This window comes from Embiotoca jacksoni, unplaced genomic scaffold (genome assembly GCF_022577435.1).
Source record: "Embiotoca jacksoni isolate LCO1_2020_lvr unplaced genomic scaffold, fEmbJac1.0.p SCAF_101, whole genome shotgun sequence".
NCBI classification, from domain to species: Eukaryota; Metazoa; Chordata; class Actinopteri; family Embiotocidae; genus Embiotoca; species Embiotoca jacksoni.
In genome coordinates this window covers 313,447-335,529 of record NW_027185232.1, presented here as the reverse complement: position 1 = coordinate 335,529, position 22,083 = coordinate 313,447, and the positions used below count along the sequence as shown (strand labels likewise).

The 22,083-nt window shown below is 40.1% G+C and overlaps 1 protein-coding gene across 2 annotated transcripts; it reads right to left on the bottom strand.

Annotated features, from left to right (window-relative positions):
* Positions 1-240: 240 nt before the first annotated feature.
* Positions 241-21,398, bottom strand: tagapb (T cell activation RhoGTPase activating protein b). Of its 2 annotated transcripts, XM_069173972.1 has the most exons (14): positions 21,244-21,398; positions 18,471-18,556; positions 10,564-10,734; positions 7,689-7,853; positions 5,974-6,015; positions 5,455-5,539; positions 5,294-5,347; positions 4,822-4,891; positions 4,377-4,531; positions 3,826-3,987; positions 3,234-3,343; positions 2,696-2,882; positions 2,347-2,428; positions 241-2,084 (listed from the first exon to the last, which is right to left on the bottom strand). In XM_069173972.1, exons 1-14 carry the CDS (start codon positions 21,316-21,318, stop codon positions 925-927), a joined length of 2,604 nt encoding a protein of 867 aa, XP_069030073.1. In that variant the 5' UTR covers positions 21,319-21,398; the 3' UTR covers positions 241-924. The 2 variants fall into 2 exon arrangements, with proteins under 2 accessions (XP_069030073.1, XP_069030064.1); XM_069173963.1 differs by lacking the exons at positions 18,471-18,556; positions 21,244-21,398 and having other exon boundaries at positions 10,564-11,783.
* Between the last annotated feature and the right edge of the window lie 685 nt (positions 21,399-22,083).

The window sequence follows — 22,083 nt, the reverse complement described above, 5'->3', positions numbered from 1 at the left end:
GCCAAAGTTGTCACTTTCCTCCATTTTCTCATTAACTCTGCCTTGAATGAGTTCACTGGGGAGCGACTCACGACCATGCTCGTTCATCCACGTCCGTTTGGAACAGGAGCTTTCCAAATGGGCTCATAGATACAGAAGGGAAAAAACACTTCTTTATTTTAATTTCTTTTGTTAGATTTAATTTTTTTCCACTTTCTCATGACTCCGAAAGAGCCCCTTGACAAAGATTACACATCCATATCGGTTGCTATCTTACTTTATTTACATTTTAGCATAGTAAAAGCATAGTTAATGATCAGAAAAGTGCATTAATGTAGTGGAAGAAGAAGACCATGCAAGGTGAAGTGAATTTACAAAAAGCAAAAACAAAGTGCACAAAATGCTCAACTGTACAGATCACCATGCCAACAAAACTTCAAACAAAACATAGAAACTCATAGCATATTTTATCCACAGTGAACTGTGTGTACATAGCTTCATTGTGATAGACTAAATATCTATCATAATAACTACATTTGATTTAATGTCTGTACTCTTAATAGCACTACTGAGAATGTGCAACCACAGAGACGGCACATAAAAAAAAACATTCATTCAAAGTGAAACAGTGAGAAGTGGAAGGATTGAACTTTATGTATGCAAACATTCCTCTAAAACAGAGCTGCTCAGTGGGCAGAACCCAGAAACACAGATGTAACAAACCGTGGAAAGGTGAGCCACTAAATACATCTGACTATATTCAACACTGTATGTGAGAAAGTTGGTCCAGCCAGCCTTCTGAATCCAGGACTGAAGGCTGTGAAGGAATAAGCGAAAAGGGAAACCTTTTAGCTTTGCCCTGTGATATTTAACTGTAAGTTATTTCTGTCTTTGAGAAATGTTTGTGTCTCTAAAGTCCAATCTGCAAAACTATTACTAAGTCAGTCAGACATAAGACTCCTTGGCGTAAGAGAATTCCTCGAACACAGGCTGGCTGCATCTCCGCGACACCACCTCGTGCCGGCCTGCAGACACAGACTCTGACATGGCTCTCTGGCGGGAAGGCTGCCGCCGCTCGACCGCGTCAATCTGGTCGTGTGCTGCTTGAGCAAAACAGTCCTGATTGTACATGTACTGACTGCCAGAGCAGGTAGATGGAAAGTCATAGCATACAGAGGAAGGGCGGGACCTCCTCTCCAGCTCAAAGGCATCCTGTACAGTCATTGACTGATACTGCGGAGGGAGAGTCACGTTCTGCACCGCCTGCTCGTATGATGGAGGCCTGCAGGGCAGCCTGCTGTCCGCCTGCTTAAACACTTCGATCGCAGACAGAGGACGTGGTTTGTGCAGAAGCTCAACTGGAGGATCTGCTTCACTCTGTGAGTCCTCCTGTAGCGTTTCACAAGGGAAGGAGTTTTCCTTCTGAGAGTCTTTCTTCAGGCTGCTCCTGCTGAAGGCACCTAAGCTCCTGGTCCTCATTAGGACTTTCGTGGCTGCTCTCAGGGACTGTGAGCGCTTCTTCTCTGGAAGTGGTCTGTCCTGCTGGGCCTTGGCAGCCATCGGAGGCTGGTTGGGAGTGTTGGCTCTCCTGGGGCATCCTGGTGACCCCACTGGGGAACTGGTGAAAACTGATCCCTCTGATTGGTTAGAGGCGGTGCTCTCTAGCGAAGAGCAAGAGCAGTCCTTGCCCATGTAGGGCAGCGGATCCATGTTGGATCTGCTTCTCAGTTTTGTAAAAGACAGAACTGACTTGGATTCACCGTGACCTCTGAGCAAGAAGGAGTCATCGGAGATCTGCTTTCTCAGAGGCTGCCCGTCGAAGTCCCTCCTCTCCACGGAGCAGTCGTCGTGGCTCCTGGCGTGGCCGCGCAGGGCCTCAAGATCAGCCGAGAGGAGGATGATGGGCTCCGAGCAGCGGCGGTTGAATGCTGGCTTTATTGCATCGGATGACCTGGAAGAGTTGATCATGCTTGGACTGAGAGAGGAGGAAGAGGAGCATGAGTCACAATTTCGGTGTCTGGATCTAATATTCTCTCCCGCCTCTCCGTCTCCATCTGGGTCAGTGCTGTCATACGCAGAATCATGATGCTGGGAGGACAGGAAGTCTGTAGAGAGTGAAAAATAAGACATGAATAAATTAAATTTCACTCAATTTAATGCAAATAAAAACTTTATGTAGGCATCATGGATTACAAAGGCCTATTGTGCCATATGTGTCACTAAGAGTAAAGTATTTTAAGCTTGTTTAAATGGGGTTGAGGTGAGAAATTAGAGAGAATAGTGTTATAAAAGTCAAGGGGAGGGTCTAAACCAAAATATTAATGGAAAAAAATAAGGATCAGTCCATAAAGATTTGAATTAATTTACCGTCATCGGTATCCAGCAAACTTGGGATATTCTCTCCAAGAATCTCACAATTCTCGATGAGGAACTGAGTGAGCTCTGTGACCTGCAGCAAATCAGAAAAAAAGTAATGATTAGAACAGTTACTAACAACATCAATGAATAAAATGAAAATTGCGAATGACATTAAACAGATACAATCCAGACACTCTGCAGGGCTTCACTTGTTCCAGACAGTTGTTGTTTTTAATCAGCCCTTAACCTACAGCCATCAAGTGTCTGTTCAAGTGTAATCTTACTTCTAAAACCGTTTGAGGTTTTCTGTACTGTGAACCGCAAAGCTTCAAAGCACATTCATATCGGGACTTTCTACCTTCTTCATCTTTTCCTTCTGCTCGTCCAGCAGGGTGATGTCCAGCTGCAGCAGCGTGGGGCCGATGCACACCGCCAGATTGTAGGCATCCATCTTGTTGACGTCGGCGCTCTCAAGGATGTGATGGAGGACGCAGATTAGATGCTGCAGAAGGAGTTTGTTGGGCCTCGGGAGATCTTCTACCACCCTGGTGGCAAAAAGAGGAAGGGAAGGAACAATAAACAGGAAGAAGATTAGCTTGGCGCTCTTTTTTTTTTTTTTTTGGGGGGGGGGGGGGGGGGGGGGGGGGTTCTTCCGTTTTAATTTTTTTTTTCTTAAACTAGGACAGACTAAAAAAGAGAAGTGGCTTGTGTTCAGCCTACAGGCGGAGGACATCGAGAATGACCTACAAAACTCCATTCAAAGAACCCCATGTTTGCTTTTAGCCACATAACCATTCATGAAAATACCAACAGCTTTTCTCTGACATATAGTTTGTAAATGCAAGGCGCAGGTGAATTCCACTAACTCGACTCATTAGCAGGCATTGATTGCTTACTTTGTGATTTCCACAGCTCTCTGCTGGGTGTCTTTGTTGTCCAGAGCAACCATCCACTTGTCATAAAGTTCAGACACCAGCAGGCTGCCAGGAAGTTCCTTCAGAAAACTCTATAAACAAGAGAGCAACAAGGATTAGACACAGTAATTATTGATGGAGTAACATTATTAGGTGTAACAGTCAGCTGTACTTTCAAACTGAACTGATTTTAAAACTTGTGACAGAGTAGATGCTGATTTAAATATATTTTGTGAAGAGCAGATTAGATATTAGCCTAAAAAAACATTTATTTCACAGCTTTAGTTGCTAGTTACTTTGAAGATTTAACAGCTTAAGGATATTCCAATGCTAATATTTGTTGTACTATTTTTTAAGTATTGTAAAAGATCTGGTAGCAGCAGCAGTAGCATCAGCAGTCGTAGCTGTGGTTGCAGTAGTAGTGGTACTGGTTGAAATAACCCTGGTGAAGCATCAATGGCGAATGATACAACAAGTTCTGCAGCGTTTGTGGTCAAATATAACATTAATATTGATAAAGGCTTTGTGGATGTTATTAATGATTCACATTTACAGTGTAGAAATATAAACGTACTTTGAGGAGTCCAACGAGCAGATTGACTGGCAGACCCTCCATGTCCACCTCCGCGCCGCTGTTCAGATGCTCCCTGATTTCCTTCATGTTCTTGCTGTTGCATGGCTTCCGAAACACCCCCTCTGTGGACGGGCCTCTCTTCCTCAGCAACACCAGCAGCTCCTGGTTAGAGACGGAGGAGAGGAGGCGGAGAAAGGTGAGTTTCTCTCGTTAAAAACAAAAACAGGCTGTGAGTGTGTTTTCGGTTCTTCCACGCACAGATCGTGTGTTTGCACGGCTTCCTGTCCTCAGTGACAAATTCTGGGAGCTACTGTTAAAGGTCAATTTAGTAGATTCTTGTTTGTAATCTATGCTGACAGAAAATGTACAACTAATCTTAAAAAGTTGTCCTTTAGTAGTTGTATAACTTAAAACAAAAGGAAATTCTATTAAGACAATGATTAAACTGTAGAAACAAAGTCTGTTAAGATCTTGAAACCATACAGATAAGATTAAAACTGTTAATTCTTAGAGAGAGCTAAACTACTGATCCGACATTAAATCCAACTTACTGTGACAGTTTTGGGGAGTGAGCAGTCGTCTGGGGATATCTTGCGGAGAGGCTGTCCAAACAGCTGAGTCTTGACGTCAGCTTCTGTCCGGAGTCCTCTGCTGATGAAACTCGAGCCCTTTCTGAGCTTCCTCACCACTTGGGTCAACTTGGTTTCTGATGGCAGCAGAAACATTTTATCTGTCAACATTTGACATCTAGATGAATGATTTTGAGTGCAACATAGTGATAAAAAACAGATGTGAAGGAGTCAAAGCCTGAGAGCCAATGTGACAAAAACTGTTTTCTACATTTGTTTACTCTCATATGCCGTTATTTCCATTTTCTGTCTCTGTGGTTATTCTCTTTGGTCTTATCTCTGCACATGGCACACGTAATGAGGCCCTCCCTCCAGCAAAAACTGACATTGAGGGACATCTGCAAAAACCTGAAACTTTCAAACTCACCAATGGGCTGTGTCAGCCTGTCCTCTTGATTATTCAACTGTTTTGACAGGGTAGAGAGCTTTGCATCACCCTGGCAACAAAATAAAGAAAAAGAGATGTGGTGACGAGCGTGCAAGAGGAACATGAGTACGCAAGCAAGAGCAAGTGGGGAGGGGTTGTGCTTTTTTTTTCAGCACCACACACCCTCACCCTACATGCTTTGTAACACGTGAATGAGCTGGGCTGATATACTGCAAAAGACACTAATACAAGCCAATATTCAGACGAATGTATTATCTCTCTTCTAATAATGTTTTTCATGGTGAAGCATGACCGTATTCTCTGCAGCATTTCAGAAGCAGTAAATATCCTGCAGAATCTAACATGGCCTCCTTTCAGCAGGAGCAGAAAGACGCAGGTGTCTTTTGCCAACAGTCGTTTTGCTTAAACATTTTTCATCACAAGAAGTCGATGAAATGAGGATTTTACTTACATCAAGTGGAAACCCGATTAGTTGTTCCATTACACCTCCCGTTAGAGTTTTAGTCTGCATGAAAAAAGAGAGACAGTTAGACATTTTAATCACAAGTAGCTTTTTTCTTTTCTTTTCTAATAATCTGCTGTCCGTTGGACGTCGTAAAGTGAGGGACTTACTGCGACGCTGCCACTCAACACCTTCATGAGGACGTCTGGAGGTGATGAAGTGCAACCAGCCCTCGCTTTTGCGTATTTAATTTTTCTGTGATAAGAACAAAATACATTTATTTAGAAATGTAATATTTTTCTTCAAACTCTACGAACTCTCTGACTAAGAAATCCCATTTTAGGTGTTTTGAGTTTACATAACCAGAAATAATGATTGTTATTTGAAGATTATTGTAAGTAAACCTAATGGTGGCTCCATATAATACCATGATCTACTTTTTTAGAGATGAAATTAACTGAAATCTATGTTGTTTAAACATCCTATCTTTGATGTTATCGAGCCCAAATTATTTCAAATATTGATGATTAAAATCGAATTTGTCTGAATTCATTTGAAGCCTAATTTAGGGGTTATACTGATCTGAATTTGTGCAGCATAACTCAAAAAGGATTTACAATCTAGCTCAAGTTTTGCCCAACTCTTATCAATTCTGATAACTAAAAGAGTATCAATGACATTGTTCTTACCTGTGAAGAGTATCTGACCAGCGTTCTTTCACCTCAGACGAGCTGTGGGCAAAATAACAGCATGGTATGAGTTACTAATCCACAGAGAGAATCAAACAAGCCAGCAGGTGACAGGACAGTGGGAGGAATGAGATGAACTGTGCACCCACGGCTTATTTTATCAACTCTGGTGGAAACTGTAGCTCAGTCATGGGAACAGGAAGCAGCGTCACGGCGGCCCCCGACTAGACACGTTCCACTTCCTTCTAGACTCATTTGCTGTGGCTTGAAGTACATCAGTGGAAACATGCTGACGAAACAGGTACAGTGTGCCCACCTGCAGGTCCTAAACCTTGAATGAGCTCATTTTAATGCCAGACACTTTTACAGTACTGCACGGCTGAGAACATCGGTGACAGCTGAAGTGTTTTTCGGCACCATGATCACCTTCATACGAGTGAAACTTTCACACACTGAATCATTACCAGAGTCCTGGCATCCAATCAGAAACAGGCTTCTTATTTTCAAGCAAAGCAACTCAAATCACTCCCAATTATTCATCATCTTCTTGGAATACATGAACGAGTGATTAGTTTCATGCGTTGATTTTCATTACTTTGTGAGAAATGTAGGAGTTAACGAATGACACAAATGAAGTATTTGCCAACTGCCATTTAGCGCTTCTGATCATAAATTCACTATAGATAAAGGAAACCACTGTCATTCGTCAATAACACTGTCTAGACAAGACATGTGAGCCAGTGTTTCTCCTGCGCCTCATCTTTATTGTAAAGGCCGGTATTTCATGGTAAAGTCAGCTGGTGTTTATTCCTTCACAACAAGGCTTGGCGGCCAACTCCACGCTTCCTATTTTTAAACCGTTTTGTCTCGTGATGCTGTAGGGAGGACTTTCTCTGGATTACTTCTCCATTTTAATAAAGGTCACAGATCACATGACAATTTACAAGTCCACATATTGCATGAACAGATTTCACTGATCTTATGACCGGAAAGAAGAGACTGTCAAATGAGAAACAGAAAGCTTATATTTGTATGTGTAAGAGTCAAAAACCAGTTTAAATTTCCAGACCTTTAAAGGAATAGTTCAATATTTTGGGACATATTTTCCTCTTGGTCTCATTTTCTGTCAGTTAGCTTAGCTTAGCACAAAGACTGTAAAAAGGGGGAAACGGCTAGCCGAGCTTTGTCTAAATGTAACTAAATCCACTGTCAGCATCTCTAAAGATCACCAAGCGAAAATTAAGGTACAGGGCGATTGGATTTTTCTGCTCTGTCTGTGCTGGAACAGACTATTAAAGTGGGTGTTTGTGCTCTGGTTATTCTGTAGCTATATGATTTAAAGTCTATTTATGAATACTGCTATATATAATAATAATAATAATAATAATAATAATAATAATAATAATAATAATAATAATAATAATAATAATAATACCTTGCAGGTGGTGCAGGGCTTTTTATTATTCCTGCGTAACAAACATGCACATAAACAACAAAAAATATTGTGTTTCAATAACTTTTCAATAAAGTCAATATCTTAGTTACGCAGTCCTAGTTATGTATTCAACTCTGGTACAACAAAACCCTTTTTCTCCTGCTGCTGAAAGAAATCCTAAAAGACGCCCTGATGTGCATCCAGGCATAAAAGTTGTACATGAATCAATATTTAACGTGCTGCTGTTTGCATGTGCGTCATCCGCTGTGTGTCCTCTCACCGAAAACACACCAGACAAAAAGAGAGAGCCCAGGCCAGGACGAGGGTCAGCCTGAGGTCAACACCCTCCATCGTTCCATCTTCTTCCTCCGGCTCGTCTTCAAAACCATAAAGCCAGATGTCCTCGAGATTCACTGTGTGCTTCAGGCGGTAGCTGGCAGTCGACCTGGTAAAACACAAGCAAAAAGAGAAGCAATGGACCTTTAAATAGCCTTTTATTTTTTATTTTGTTAACGAGTTTTATAAGATTACAGTGCAGGTTTCAGTTCCAAAAATCTATGTCTTAGTCATTGAATTTTTTTCCCCTTATAATCATTGCTGATTGTGGAAAACAGTGATTTTTATTCATATGATTAACTTTCCTTTTTAAAAAAAACAAAAAACAAAAACAAAAAAAACTTGGAGCTGAACAGAAATAAAAGGCATCATTCAAAACATTAAATGAAATCATTTGACCATATTTAATAATTCCCTCTTACATTTTCTTGAATGGAAGAAAGAATGCTGTAAATGAAAATATACTGATGAGCAAGAGTCACACGCAGGTTGTCAAGGATATTGACACACAAATCTGCTGTTTGTTTTGATAATATCAAATATATCAGAAAATATCAAAGCAAAAGCTCAAGGTCACTGGATTCCTTCATAACTAGCACTGCAATTTTTGTTTCCTGAAAGCTGAGGGCTGTGGTGGAGTCTGAATGAATACCCTTTGTGAGTGTTTCAAAAACAATTTCCACAAAGGTGCCTATTGAATGATTAAAAAGGAATCATTATTTTCCGCCTGCGCCTCCATACAGCCACACTGCTGTCCTAAACAGCAATTGAGTGTGACCCTGCTGACCTCAATGTGTTTGCAGCAGAGGTGCATTGACTGAATCCGTGAGTGCTGATAGTTTGGAGCAATAAAGAAGAGTTGGAGGGGGATGAAGACAGAGGAACTGAGCTTAGGGATTTAAGTGGTGTTATGGTATAGAAATAGAAAGACAAAAGTGGCATATTGTCCACCTGGAGTTATAGAAACACTGGGAGAAATACACAGTAAGGGTGACGAGGCAGTAGTAGACAGCAGTAAAAAAGCAAGATGAAATGTGTTTAGAAGTGAGTTTTTCTAGCTGAGAGTCAGATGTGGGTTTAGTTTGGAGCTGGACCCTGGAAGTGAGGGAGTGTATGATTCCAGGGTCCTAAGTTTCCAAGATCCTATGTTCACAAGGTCCTAGGTTTCCAAGGTCCTATTTTCCCAGGGTCCTGTGTTCCCAGGGTCCTGTGTTCCCAGGCTCATAAGTTCCCAAGGTCCTGTTATCACGGTAGCATATTCCCAAGCTCAATGTTTCCAAGGTCCTATGTTTCCAAGGTCCTATGTTTCCAAGGTCCTATGTTTCCAAGGTCCTAGGTTCCAAGTTTCTATGTTCAAAAGGGTCTAGATACCAAACATCCTATGTGCCTGGGGTCCTACTTTCCGAAGGTCCTAGGTTCTCGCGGTCTACATTTCCAGGATCCTGTGTTTTCAGGCTCATAAGTTCCCAAAACCCTAGCTTTCTAAGGTCCTAGATTCCCAAGATCCTATGTTCCAAAGTCCTATATTTCTAAAGTCCTGTGTTCCCAGGGTCCTATCCAAGGTCCTATCTAATATTCCTAGGATCCTATGTTCCCACGATCCTCTGTTCCCGGGGTGCTATGTTCTCAGGAGTGACTCCGGGTCAGCCTTGCTTATCTTACGGGATGAAAAATGGTACACTTCTGTTTAAACATTGACAAATGAAACAACTTATGATGTGTAAATTATTAAGATTCAGAGGTGTTGCAAAGGATATTTATGAAATTTGGGCAGAGTCAAGTTGGTGTACAGTCTTTATGCAAAGCTAACCGACTACTTAACTCGAGAATCTTTTCACTTCTGAATTTCCCAAAGTGTCTGAACTATTCTTTTAAAGCTGTTATTATATGAGTTGATATTGTGATTTAATGATTCTTATTACCCAAACATGCACTTGTCCATAACAAAATAAAAATCAATTGGTAGCCCCACATGCAATCATCTCTACAAGTCATGAGTGCTCATATACAGTATACAGACTGAAAAGCATCTGAAGTCTGTTTACTGTATCGTACTGTTGTCGCAGCTGTGTGTACCTACAGGAACAGTGGGTAGGTTGTGGTACAGAGATGAGTGTGATTCTCCTCCTACTCAAGACCTCTAAAACTTCCACCGACTAACAAACAGATTTAACTTAGACTCATAACCAGTTACTGAAATAACTTAAAGCTTGCTGAGATGAATTGTGTTGTCAAAGCAAGACAATGCAGTTTTCATCCTAAAGAAAGGGAGCTTTTCTATGTACCCGCTCTGTACCCTTGCGCAAGTGAATGTCCAAAACAACTTGTTTTCTAGTTTCCATTTTCAAGACTGCCTTTATGTTTAAATATATTGAGACTAAAGAACCAGCACACGTTGTTTGTTTTAAAGTCAAAACAAGATGAGCTGAAGATGGGTTGTCAATACTTTTTAAGATGAAAACATTTCTTCTGTGAATACCATCAACTTTCCCATCATGTGACTTCGCTCAGATGGGAACCACCATGCTTTCTTCTTCTTTTAATGAATTTGGAGTCAGAGTGACTAGGCATACACAGCCTGTACTGGTGGGAGATTCCCCAACAGTCCGAATCCAAAAATACAAGTTTGGTTTTTACTTCCTCTTTCACTCTCTCATTTCACATATGTGAAATTTTTTTTAACAGAAAGTTACTTAAGTACCACATCAGCATTAAAACTGAATTTTCTAGTTCCTTGGACACCAATTTGTTTTTATACATATTTTGCTGACAATATCGGGTCATCACCATCTATATATTGGAGTATATTAATATCTTACTTGACTTTGGTGAAGACAATGACATCGCTGAAGAGGAACAGGTGTCTCTCCCTGGTCTTCGTGCCCTTTGTGACCTGGACGCACTCGTCCAGCAGCAGCTCTCCGTTCTCGCTGGTGAGACCGAGGACGAACGGACTCTGAGCCACAGAAACCCAGCAGGGAGTCTCCTCCCTGAGCCACAGGAAACACACCAAAACAGAAAAGGTGGGTGACATGGAAAACCCACAGCCAGACCAGTCTACATATGAGGTCAATATTTCTGACAACTGTAACATGTTTTGTTCTAACTCTTCGGGCCTTATACCATAACAATAGTTTACAGGTACAGTAAATATCCTTTGATGGACAGAGATGATATACCACATCCTAAAAATTTGCATATTTGATGGAAAAATCACCAACTTTCCAGGAATTTAAAGCTGCTTTGACGACAAAAACCAAAGCAACAATAACTGACTCATTAATAAGTATTTGTAGAGATTTTAAGGAAAGAGTTAAACATTTTGCAAAGACATACATTTCACTTGAGCCTGGTTCTGTCGGAGGTTTCTTCCTGTTAAAGGGAGTTTTTCTTCCCTCTGTTGGAGGTTTTTCTCCCTTAAAGAGGAGTTTTTTCCCTCCTAGCTTATGTGGGAATTGTTGAATTGTTGAATTGTTGAATTGTTGGTTTCTCTGTATAATATTGTAACGTCTTGCTGTAAGGACATTAATGTGTTAAGTGCCATGAAATAACCTTTGTTGTGACTTGGCGCTATATAAATAAAGTTGAATTGAATTGAATACATAATCAAAATGTAGTTTTAACAAGTGAGCTTCAGACTGGTATTGGTACAGCTATTCCCTAAGGGAATTCATCATTGATTGTCTGAGACGCAGTAAAAGGAGAGCTTTGTGAAAATTATACAAAGACATTCCTTTGCTTTGTATTTGCTCAAGATGACAAAGAGTGTTTGGGTGGGGTTTTGTTTACAGTTAAGGTTGGGGCTGTAGGGTTAACATTGACTGAGCAACACCTACAGGAAACCTGGGAGCATCGATATGCACCAATTATACTTCCGACATCAGACATACTGACATCTAATAAATAGAGCAGGATGATAACATAGTTTCACAATTACCCATACCAGGTGTTTTTCTTTTAAAAGTAATATTAACCATTTCATGGGATCACATTTTCTTTGAAATTTCAAATGCACGTGTAATATATTGCATAAGATTTCCTGAATCTTATGAAACTTATGAAAGCAGATGGTTAAGATCTGAATTGGTATGCAGGAAGAAAATTCAATGTAACAAAAGATTCCAACTCATTTGGATTCAAAGCAAAAGATATGAGTGCAGAAAATAAATTTACTAAACTGTCCGATCCTCTTTGAACTCTTCATCACGTGTGCTTTCTCCAACATACGAACTAATCATTTTTTTGTTGTTGTTGGTTTTTCTTTATCTTAGGGCTTCTAAGAAAATGTTCAAATTTACCAATCTGAAAAGGCCACAACACTCTTAAGTGATACTTAATGACCCACACCTGCTGCAACATCACAAGCAAACATTGCTGCTTTTAAGGGGTCAGAGGTCACGAAAAGGTTGGAAACTGCTTGTCAAAATGAGCAGCTGTGAAACTAACATCAGCAATGATATTTTAATACCTCAAAGGAGTCACAGCTGTTGTGTTTTGGTCCACTATTTGGTTTGTAAAAAAAATATGAACTCGTTCTTGTCGAAAGCCTGAACACTTCCCAAATACCGTAGACAGCAGGGAATAATGCTTTAATTGGAAGATAAATGTCAGATCTGTGCATGAAGGCGACTCCGACCCTCACAAATCAATATCATGTCAATAATGGAATTTCATTTAATTGTATGAATCTCAGACAGTGGTACTGGTATTGAATTACTGGTTATTTGTTCAGCTGAACTCTTAAAATAGAATCACAGACTTTATTATTGAAAAGATTAACGCTAATCTCAGATGACATTTTACAACTCTCTTTGCCTGACTTAAATATTTGATGTGTCTTGGTAAGATTTCTTTAATAATAAAAATAAAAAAAGAATCAATGGGATCATGCTGTTGTTGCCGTGTTGTTTTTCACACATGCAAGTGAAGGGGTCGACCAAACAAGTAAGAGTTTTTGTTGAACGTGATTATGAAACCAGTGTTGGTGATTGTTCTTCCCACTGACTCTGCGCTGGAGGTAGAAATTCAAATTGGTAGAGCAGAGGTACTTTCCCTGTTCCCTCTCCGTCCCTGCAGACGATGACACATAAAATACTGGCAGGTAAACCAGTGGGAGGACTCTGTGTGTACTAACAATGTTTTACTGAAAGCCGTGTTCAAATAAACCACCGATTTTATTCTTGTTGTATGATTTTTAGGATTGTTTACAACATAGTGATACTTATCATAGACTGCTATCAATATCCGGTGATGTCATTTGGGGATTTACACTTATTTGTGTCTCGCTGAGAGCTGCATGCTACTGTCAGAAGATGGTAAATCTTAGCTTAAGTTTGCAGCTAGCCTTGCTTTGTTCAAAGATAACACAAAATAGTGTTTATTGTGTGGAGTAAAATTGACAAAGTTGAGTTTTTCATATCTGACACTCAACGCTCCATTGAACTACAGCTTGCCATTTTTAACGCATTGATTACCTTTGGACAAAGCGAGGCTAGCTGGTGAGCTAATGCTAACCAAAGCCTCGACGAGCAGAGGGTCGACAGATCTCACATCCAAGATGTCAAATTCTGCACTTTATTAACGCCATTACCGTCTTACATAGATGCACAAGGTGTTTAGGCACCAAAAACCATGCGGTTAAGGTTGGGAGAAGTTCATGGTTTGGTTTAGAAAAGGCACTTTTACGTAAGTAACTTTATGGACGTCACAAGACATCCAAGTCTTGACGACGTTTTGCTTTGTCGTGGACTCAACACCTTCCCTTCGTGGTGGAAGGTTTGTTCTCCTGAACCACCCCTGATCTCCTCTCTACATGGACTTTACTCCTCTTTGTACTTAGTCACGTTGTCTTCTTAGACTCAGATCGTCAAAGGGCACCTCGTGCACATCTCTCTGACACCAGTGGCTTTAAATCAAAAGCGCCTGAATTGACATCCTTGGGACGAGAACGGCTGACCAAGCAAGCAGCTCAACACGGCTCTCCCCACGTTTCCTCCAAATTGTTTAGGTGTACATCATTTGATTGATTATAAAGTTGTCCATAATTAGCGCCATTGAAGTATATTATCAGCAATGACTTTAAAGCAATGATGTTTTAAAACATGAACTGTTATTACATATTGAGCTCATTTGTTGTAAAGTTGTGCTTTATCAAATTTCTGTCTTTTTAAAAATAATAATAGTTAACATAAAGAAAACCTAAAACTAAGTGGTTTTATTTAACCACACAGCAATTCTTTTCCAAATCAATAGGTCAAGGACATCATGAAACAATTATAAAATGTCACACAATTTTGAAAAACAAGGCTTTAACAGCATTTACTCACAGGTTAAGTTGCCCTTGGTTAAATCTGTCCTGGACAACCTCAACAGGATGACTAACAGACAGCGTATTGACACGTGAAAATTTCTTTGAATATGTTACAATCAAAAGATGCTGAGTTTACTATCACAGAATACTAAAACTACAAATATTCACGCTGAGAAGTTGGAATTTGGCGAATTTTTGCAAAAGTACCGAAATGATTATTCAATGAAAATTATTTACTGTCAATAAAATAATTGATCATTCAACTAATCGTTTATGGTTCATCATTTTCGGGTTGCTTTCTGGGTGCCCGTGGAAATGATCAAATATCATGTGTAGTGGCTTTTTGACCGAGGGATGAGTTGATAATCATTTTTCTCAAAATGTCAAACTGCTGGTTGAACACAGTTAAGAAACAATAAGACTTTGTTAAATAAGTACATGTTTAACGACATAAGGCTAATTATCTCTGTTTATGGCGAGGCATTGTCTACGTCAGTGTCAGTCCCACTACAGTGAAACTAACACCCACAAAGCCCCCACACCCATCCTGGAACAAAATGCATCATGTGTGTTTGAGCGTGTTTGAACGGTGGGTGTGTGAGAGTGGGACGTGTCTGACATTTGCCTTATTTGCTTTGAAGACAGTGGACTTGCCCACTGGATGCTATGGTGGTCTTAGTACAACAACTCGAAAAGGTTAAATGTCAGAAGGATAAGAAATAGAGCCCACATGTCTGGCTTGACTGGGCACTAAACAGGCTGTAGGTGGTTATGACCCAATTGAAGTTTTACACCTGAAGAATCAAAGCAAGAAAAAGTTTGACGGTTGACAACAATCTGATGATGAACGTCCTCTCTAAAGAATTATTCTATTTTCTAAAGATAAGAGTCCACATTTGTGAAACAAAGTGAAAGTTAGCTCTTGATAAAGAAAATGAGCCAGAACCAGAACTCACACAGTCAATTCTAATAACAAGGACTTGTGGAATAAAATAACTCTGGGTAGGTACGGGTTTTTTCTTCAGACATTTAAAGCAGTATGAAAGGTTTGATATTTCATTTACATCATCATCTTCTATGTCATAAAACAGTAAACTTAATAAATATCAGCAAAAAGAGGTCCAAACTATAAGAATAATCATGTGGTCTTTTTTATTTACATTGTCAGTAAGGAGCAAGAGTGAAGAAGACTTGGACTCATAAATACTGGGCATTGATAGAAAATAAAGTCTCATGGAGAAATCCCTTTCTGTTTATTTGTTGGTCTTTCTATTACTTTAAAAAAATATCCTGGATTCCAATAAAATAGTAAATAAGTGTGTTGACTGCAAGTAAACTTCTGCAGATTGTTAAAATCTCAGAGGACGTGACCTCGGTGATCTCAATGGTGGCTGCAGACCCAAATAAAATCTTTATTTGAAAGTATAGATAGTTCATTAAGATCAGTTCCCTAAACTTTCTGTAAATTGATTAAACTCATATTGTACAGCATCAAAATTAAAAGAAAAGATCAGAAACAAATGTTTATCATAAGATGTACAAGAAAATAGGAAATGTTGGCGTGTAAACATCACATACAGTAGCTTTAACAAAGTCTTATTCTTCTATTTATTAGTCAAATGAAAAAAAGTCTTATTTTTACTCTAAAGCTGCTTTAGAGGAAACATAAAGCCTACAAGGTTAATAATATTAAACTGAAGAACAAAAGAAAAGACAGGATGTTGCAGTAACATGGTCACTGTTTTGTATAGGCCTAGTTCAGAAGGCTTGTACTGTCAAAACTGTGGAGGTGTTTGTGGGTGTCTGTAGAAGAGGGAAACTCCTGTGGGTTTATTAAACAGACTGTTGAGTGTGAAAAGGTCAACTGAACATGATGACCAGTTAATTAAGTTTTCTGGAGCTACTCTTTTAAAATGGAAGACCGATCAATGTCATCCACGCTGCGTAGCGGTAACAGCAAGTGAGGTTTAAACAGTTTGAGGGTACGTTTCAAAACCTGCTGTGTAAATCCCCACAAAGACATCTGTGTTTGTGGGCTGAACAGAGTGGGCTGTGTGGCCTTATGGGCGACAACAATTTGAGATCATGATGTTGTTGAACACGTGGAAGGATCAGGAGGCAGGGAAGTCAGTTTCTGTTTCTGTATATGGTCTGAGAGGCCTTTTTCTGTGACAAGCTCTGGGATTGTATTACTGAGTGCTGCCACCTGGAGGCTGGAGGCTGCAGAGAAGGTCAAACTGGGTGGGAGCCGTAAGGGTTTCAATTTGTTTTTTAATCTCTTGAAAATAGTACTTCCTCTGCTCTCGGATGTGGCTTCAATATTTGATATAATTCAATTTATAAATAAATGGTGCAATTAATGACTTTTTAAATATGCTACCCTGAATTTTTCATGCGTAATGTTCTCCTGTGATATTTTAACCTGGGCTACAACTAATATTTAGGGGCCCAAGCAGCATAGTTTGGAACCTGAGCACCAAGTGATGCGCACGTCTTAGCTGCAGCTTGCTTGCATGTGTGTGTGTGTGTGTGTGTGTGTGTGTGTGTGTGTGTGTGTGTGTGTGTGTGTGTGTGTGTGTGTGTGTGTGTGTGTCTGTGTGTGTGTCAGTCCCAACATTACTTTCAGACTGAAGATTTCTACCTCTTGACTTGTGCTGATTGTTTACCTTATTAAAAGGGAACAGAACACAATGCCACAATAACAATAAACACCTTTTTAAACCGTGATTTATTGTTGTCTTTTATTTCTTAGGAACTTGGACAGAATGGACAGAGACATTCTTTGGATCCTAGGTATCACATGTTTTCAAAGGGGTTAAGTTTGGTCAAACAGTGAGCCCACAGTGATATTACATATCTTGCTGTAATGTGTACTGTATGCACACGATTTTATATTTATCCAAACATTTGCTCAAAATTCACCAAAATATTTGACAATACACCTGACATCATCCAAATAATGTGAATTTTAGGTTTAGGAAAGGATTCAAGTTAGAAAAAAATTATTGTTTGAGTCAAAATAGATTCGTGTAAGTAAGTAAAGTTACGTACGTCATGCAAGTTACCTAATGTGTGTAACGGATAACAAAAGGTGGGTGTTACAGTCTCCTTAAGTCCTTTGTGATATCTTCAAATGTCTTATTTTCTTTGGCAAACAGCTTCAAAGCCCAAACATATAATTTTACTTTTAAGATAAGACACATAAAGGCTGCGAAAAACATCACAATTTGGGAGGTGCAACTGATGCATTTTCTCTCCGTCTATTAATCATCTGAGTGTTTCGGGTCTAGTTGGACTAATCTTTCCCCGACATGGAAAGATGGTAAAACTATCTCCACGCTCTCTCAACTCCACATTCATTACCATCTGTCGCCGAGAAAACATCAGCTGGCAGGATCTAAAAATATCATGAGGCGAAAGGGCAGGAAGAAATTTAAATAAGCATCTATATGTTGATGTAAAAGTTTAATAAAAATGTTCATCTTAATTCTGCAACGATCCAAATAATTGTTATTATAATATATTTAATACAATACAACTACAAATATGTAATTGAAAAGTATATTATACAGAATAATTAAGGGGACATAATGAGTACGGTAACTAAGGTTACAGTTGTGCAAATCATAACATGAAGTTACAACAGGCTTCTTCCTGTGGAGGTTTTCTTTGTATTTAACGGAGCACCTACCAGGTTAATGAAGCAAACGCATTGTAGCAACACCCACAGTAGGAAATAAATAATCATCCAACTGTTGTTACACCGAGGCCAGAGCTGTTTCTGTACACAGACCAAAACAATACTTTTTTCATAATAAATAGAAACACGTTTTCACCATTTCAATCCTTTTTTAAAATTTTTTATATATATATATATATATTCTTAAATGCTCAAATAACAATATCAACGAAGGCAGTAATTCTTAAACAAAGCACCCCTTATTAAAGGTGTTGAATCAAGGAGTAGAGAAGAAAGAAGAAAATGCCCTAAAACACACTCTGTCATATTTGTGTGTGCTTTATTTGGTCGAGACCTGCTGTGAGCACCTGCTTCGTTTTCTGTTGAGGGTTTTCTAGCCTCACTCACTCTGCACCTGCTGCAGCGGTAAAAACTGCGACGTCATCAGGACTGCAGGTTGGTAAGTAAGTGTGGTTACAACTTCATAGGAAATATGTTAAGGTGTTGTTCATGCTACATCGCTGATATTTGATTATCTTGGTGAAACTTCCTTCTAATGAAATGCTGTTGGTATGACCTTTGACCTTTTTGAGGCTGTTACACAACAACACTTTAGATCTCAAGACATGTCACACTTCACAGGGCTTTATAGTAAATAGTGACAGCAAATCCACCTATAAAACCATTAATAAAATGTTCAGTTGATGGTAAAAGGTTTAAAACAATGACGTGCACACCTGATCGGAGACCATGACATCCCCAGAGCCTTCCCAAACACCAGGGATGGAGCAGAGCGTCTTCTCCGAGCCAAGTGTCTGAAGTGCTGGATGAAAACAGAAGGCACGTAACAGTGAAACCACATTTTCTATATAGATATACATGAAGTAAATTAAGATATGCTACAAGTCTCAGCTTTAATTTGAGCAGTTTTAAATGTTTACTAAAATACTTTCAGTGCTTTTTCTTTCTTTTTTCTGACTCAACACCATCGGAGAAACATCTTTGTTGCCTGGAACATACGGAGTCCCAGCAGCGTATGACTTTGATAATACTCCGTGTTTTCTGACTTGTAAGAGAAAAATTAAAGACTGATATTTTAGCAATAAAGTAAAATTAAACAAGATTTAAGGCTCCGCAGTCAAGCTAGCCACTTAACGAGTACATCACAGCTTTAAATTAGGTGATGATGTTCGCTTCATGGTAGTTTAATCTATCTTTTCATTTTCCCAGCAGGAGAACAGTCTTCCACACACACATCAACGTTTGTTCATTTGTGTGAGAGAAAACAAGCAGACTTTCCATGGTGTTGTGGCGGTCCTTGTGCTCTAATTGGTGGACAAACAGAGAAACTGGGTTGAGCAGAATTCAAGATGAAGAGAAAAACAGCAAATCAAACACAAAGGTTGGAACACTTGACAAAGCGTCTCTCTGGCACGTAAAGCCCACTGACTCATGATGGACCCCATCAAGGACACGAAGGACCGGCGTGACCTACCTCCAGCTGCTATGAAGGCATTCATGTACATCCCTGAGGTATGGCTCCTTCCAGTCTGTGCACACTACTGATGTTATGAGATTATTTATTGTATCTTATCCATGTCTGAAGCTGCCATACAGCTTCAATAAGTCTCTACATGTTCACCATTCAAACATTATGATGAAAATATAAAGGTTCTCTTTAAGGTGAAAGTTTCTATAGAGCAGCCATGGCTCAGTTCAACCACCTTCCATCTTCTTCATATTAATCCAAAATCAGTGCAATCTTTTCAGCTGATGATGGAAGACTCATGTCTCCATCTGCTAGCACCAATTTTGAAAGTCTTCATGTTGAAAGGAACGAGACATGACAAGATGAGGAGGACATGTTTGAATGGAAAGACCATTCTGTGCTCAAACAGCACGGCTAAAAACATTAACATGAAAACTGGGCTAATAAACTAAGCTGTAGTGTTTTAATAAATGTGTTGATTCCTTGTTAAGACCCAAACCCTGTTTGTGTTGTAGCCTTCTAATTGTGTGGTGTTAAAAATTAAGCCTGGATATTCAAGATTTTTCTTGCCAACACACCCAGGCCAACAGCATGTTGGTCTGTCTCTCAAAAGTGTCCCCTTCCCATCCTGTCTGCAGCACCAAGCCCATTTGTTCCTACTGAAGATGTACATTTTTAAAAACAGGCCTTGTAAGAAGTAGTTTCATTTATAAAAAGTTGTAGTGATGTTTTTAAACTTTTAATTTGAAACAGATACAGGAAGTGTTGAATTCTATTAACACATGCAGTAACTTCAACAGGGCAAACGGGAGCGGATCAAAATAGGGGTTAGCTGAGTAATAAAACACCATAAAGCTTGTTTTCTTATGATAACAGTACAGTTTATCTCACTATCACAAGAAAACAGAAGACCAATTTGTCATTTGCCACCCCATCCCACTCTACATAGTGACCCTCACAGCATCTTTACATCGCCTCCAGACACGGGTTGACTGTGACCCTCAACACATTTATGGCGTAGCTAACTGATGAATGATTTATTTCCTTGCAGCTAGAGACTGCTCACGATTGAATACGTAGGCTTAAGTTCTGACACCAAAGTATGGGACCAATGGGAAGGTGCAGCCAGCCTGGCGTGGCACTCCTGACAGCTGATAAACTTTACAAGTAATCAGAAGAAACAACCTTTGGTTTTGTTCTGATAACGGGTCAATTATCTCGAGATAACAAAACTCATTTTTCTGAGATAACAAAAACTTGTGATCTCGAGATGACGGCCATTCTCAGCTTCCATAGAATAAACACTACGTCTGTTCGACCAGATTACTCTCAACACAGTACAAGTCTGGATAACTGACACAGTGCAAACAAGTTTACAACATATTGACAACCAAGGTTTTTACGTGTGCCTCCCCCCTGGGGAGAAATGATGACAGAAGTGCGTCCTCATCCCAGGCATCATTCAGAGGAATTGTTTTGGATGTTTTGGACGACAACAACACAGGGAAACAGATTTGGCAGAAATGGCTGGAAATTGGACACTAAGTTAGGGTTTCAATTGTTTGGACCAACAATTACTAACTAGCACTAACTCTAAGGTCTTTGTATAAAGAGATTTGATGTCTATGCTGTCAATGAGGATCCTCCCTGCTTTGTATCTGCACTCTGTAAAGCTCAGTGACCCTCCATGTAACTACCATCGCTGACTGCCTAACGCTAGCAAGATTGCTCTTGAGCTACCTGCTCTTGAGCTGACTCCTTCCATGTTTCCTTTCACCTCATGACAGTTCAGTAAAAGTTAGTAGGTTTTTGTCAGACTGTGCAGTGGCAAAGTCTTTCTCTCCTTGTCCTTGATAATGAAACACCTTTTCAAATCCCTCACAGGCACACAGAGACTGATGAACATGAGGCTGTGCCGATGTGGTACATAGATCCATGTGTCCAAAACAATTAACAGAGTTACACTCAGCGGTCGTCACCAACAGGATCTTTTTCCCTTTTGCCAGTGGGTTGATACTCACAGGACGCAGTGAAGCTGCAGCCTCATCGTAGCTTCCTCTCCTCATCGATGCAGCTCCATAACCTGCAGTGTCCATGCTGGCGTCTCAAAGCGAGTCCTCAAAACCCTTTCTGTCCTGCACTGCAGTTCGTGTAGTCAGTTATCAGTTTTCAATTTGAAAAGCAGAAGAGAAGCAGTTCCCATCCCAGTTTGAGGACTCTGCTGGGAATGAGCTGAGGGAGCGGCTTCAGAATGATGCCTCCTGTCCTGCACAACAGCTTCTACTAACTAGTGCTAATGAGGGTTTAAACAATGGAGGTCTTGCTGGCACACAAAAGAGGAGGGCTCTTTTTTTTTTGTGCCTGACCTGGACCTGCATCGCCCCCCCGAAAACCCTCTCTAGCCATCCCTCCCTCCATCTCACCATCCCAGCCTGTCCTGTTACGCTCCAGTGGGGCAGCTTCCTCCCGTAATGAGACAGCCGTGTGTCCCAGCAGGGCCTGCCACCTCGTCCCCATTTCCCAGCTAATGAGGGTGAGATGCCGTGACAGCCAGTGGAAAAACAGGGTGTCGCAGGTTGACCCCACGTCTCTCATAAATACACATTTATTGAGCAAAAAATCCTTTTATTTTCATGTAACTACTGGTCGAGCCACAGTCAAACCTCCTGTCCCGCTTCTAATACAAACTGAACAACAATACAAAGGTTGATCAAAAAGTTCATAGGCTTTTACTTCTGCGCATGAACGGAGCGCAGTACAGTGATGTACATCGAGCAGGATGAAGCTATGACCTTTGAGCTCAGGTTTTTGCAGTTCCTGAACATGTGTTTTTTTGAGCATTGGTTCGGACCTGAAACTTG